We start from the raw sequence: 2,635 nt of genomic DNA, 5'->3' as shown, positions 1-2,635 counted from the left end.
AGGCCCCGTCCTGCCCTGCTTGAGCCCTCAGGCCTTTATATATCACTGGCTCTTCATCACAGGCTGGTCATTGTTACCTGGTCATAATGCAACCACATATGAGTGATGCCTAGGCAGTAAGAGATAAGCACTGGACAAGGTAGCAAGGTGACCCTGGTGATTCAAGAAGTTAGACCAGAATGGAATATTAGAGCCGGATATCTCAGTTTACTAAAAGCAGTTTTCAAAAATATAGAAGATACTTAGGCTGGAGTGTCCAAGGTTCAATTGATCTGATAGTAACAGTAACCTCGCCAAACTGAGCAATAGTCCCTTAAGGAATTAGAGACACTCAAGAAAACATAACTCACTAAACACCAATATCCCAGCCTGAGACCTCAGTCATATTTGCTAAAAAGGTATCCTTGGAACGTTCTGCAGTAACCTTTATCCTCTGTAAGATTTATAGAAGCCTCCAATTTAGTTCTCGGGGGACGTCTTGTTCTCAACATCTTTCTGACAGCCTCATTTCTTGGCATTAAAGAAAGGCCCATAAAGTCGTGTTTTTTTAAAAAAAAAATAATATCCTGGCACCATCTATCATGTGTAGTAGACCTTTCACTCTCACATTTATTAAGATGTAGCCAAAGAACATATGTAACATATATGCATAACTCATGGACACAGACGACAATGTGGTGATGGCAAGCGGGAAGGGGTGGCAGGGGGTGGGTGGAGTTGGGCAAAGTTGGGGAGGAGAAATGGGGACATCCATAATAATGTCAAAAATAAAAATAAAGTTAAAAAATGTTTTAAAAAAATGTAACCAAACTGCTAAAACCTATGATAATTGTTTTACCTAAACTAAAGATTGACCAAAAAAAGTGAAAACAGCTGCAGTAAAATAATAATAATACTGTTTGCCAAATGCCCATAAATGTGAACAAATAAATTAAACCATTAAATACTTTAAGTGACTAACCTGAGTTCGGCACTTCCTTGAACTTATTAGACATTCAGTAATCACTGAGGTTGTAGAAAATTCCAGCTTTGGAGCAATTCCCTGAGGGGGGAAAGAAGTATTTTTAGACATTTCAATGTTTTGTTGTTGCTGTTAATCCTGACCTGAGGATATTTTTCCATTGATTTTTAAAGAGAGTGGAAGGGAGAGAGAAAGAGAGAAAGAAACATCCATGTCAAAGAGACACATCGATTAGTTGCCTCCTGTACATCCCCTGACCAGGGCCAGGGATCGAGCCTGCAACCTAGATAAGTGCCCTTGACTGGAATTGAACCTGAGACCCTTCAGTCTCTAGACTGACACTCTATCCACAGCCAAACCTGCTAGGGGCTAGACATTTAAATTTTTATAAAAAGATATTAGTGATGAAAATATGACCTAAAGTAACAGATACTTGTCAAGTTTCAGAGGATTCATTGGCACTTCCTAATGGAGATAAAGACAACATAGTGATGCTAACTGTTAGCTGGAAACAGTTTCACTGTCTGTGATTCACTTACAAGTTGATTATATTACTTTTATGAAATAAATGATATACTTTTTTATTTTTAAGTATTTCCCTGTCAAATTTCTTTAAAAATTTTTAAACTATGATGCAATATTAAAGTCACAGATACATGAAAATACTTAATGGATTTTAGCTCTTTTTATTTTACAACTAAAATCATATCTAACTACATAAACAAGAAATACTTTGGATAGTCTCTTCATGTTAAAAAGAAAAATCACAGCTCCTGGATATGCAGTTGTCGAAAATAAGAAGAGGAATCTGTACCGATTCCTCCAACATTTTTTCCCATAATGTATCTTACATTCAGATCTTTTCACTTTTTTGAGATAAGTGAAGACAAATGGTGAAATTCAAAGGAACAGTCACAAAGCACCTGAGAAAATATTTGGAAGCACGCAAGTTATGCCTTCACCAAAACATTCAAAGATATTTTCTGTTCTCAGTGCAGCTTCTCTCTAATATAGATAGAAGTCAGAAATTGACCAAAGGTGCCTACATTTGTCCTCTACAAACCCAGCCTTGGACCTACTAAGTTTGAAGTTTCAAACATCACACACGCTACAGAAAAACAATTCTGACTTGCCTAAAAATTAAGTGAACCATTGTTTTTCTGCACACTTATCTATTATTAATAATATCCATTATGTTTCTTTGTTATCTATTACTGATAACATATTGCTTAGCACTTTAAAACATCAGTAAGCACTTATCACCTCACATAGTTTCTATGGGGCAGGATTGTGTAAGATGCTGAACTGAGTGGGTCTGGCTCAAAATCTCTCATGAGCTTGCAATCAAGATGTCACGTGGGCTGTGGTCACCTGAAGGCTTTATTGGGACTGGGGGGTTTGCATCTAGAGAAGCTCATTCACAGCTTTGGCTGAAGGCCTCGGTTCTTCTCTAATTTTCAGCAAGGACTCAGCTCCACGTCAAATTAACCTCTCCACTGGCTGCTTGAGTGTCCTCCTGACATGGCAGCCAGTGCTCCCAGGACAGTGATCCAAGAGCAAAGCAAGGATTCATTGTAAGAGCAACCTAAAAATTGGGTATTACCATCTTGTCCTTATTGGTGAGGACATTCAGGCTCAGATGGGTGAAACATGACTTGTACTAAGTCACGTAGC

At 38.1% G+C, this 2,635-nt stretch overlaps 1 protein-coding gene across 1 annotated transcript in view; it reads right to left on the bottom strand.

Moving 5' to 3' along the window:
• The window catches only part of SPATA6 (spermatogenesis associated 6), a gene marked incomplete at its 5' end in the record, with an annotated part of 50,084 nt that overhangs the window by 27,291 nt on the left and 20,158 nt on the right, over positions 1–2,635 (bottom strand). Inside the window, one exon of the mRNA XM_006762799.2 lies at positions 962–1,042. Coding sequence (XP_006762862.1) covers positions 962–1,042 — 81 coding nt within the window. The remainder of the gene's footprint in view (positions 1–961; positions 1,043–2,635) is intronic.

The sequence above is a fragment of the Myotis davidii genome, unplaced genomic scaffold (assembly GCF_000327345.1).
Source record: "Myotis davidii unplaced genomic scaffold, ASM32734v1 scaffold539, whole genome shotgun sequence".
Taxonomy (NCBI): Eukaryota; Metazoa; Chordata; class Mammalia; order Chiroptera; family Vespertilionidae; genus Myotis; species Myotis davidii.
The sequence above is the reverse complement of the archived record's forward strand: the minus strand, read 5'-3'. Positions and strand labels throughout refer to the sequence as shown.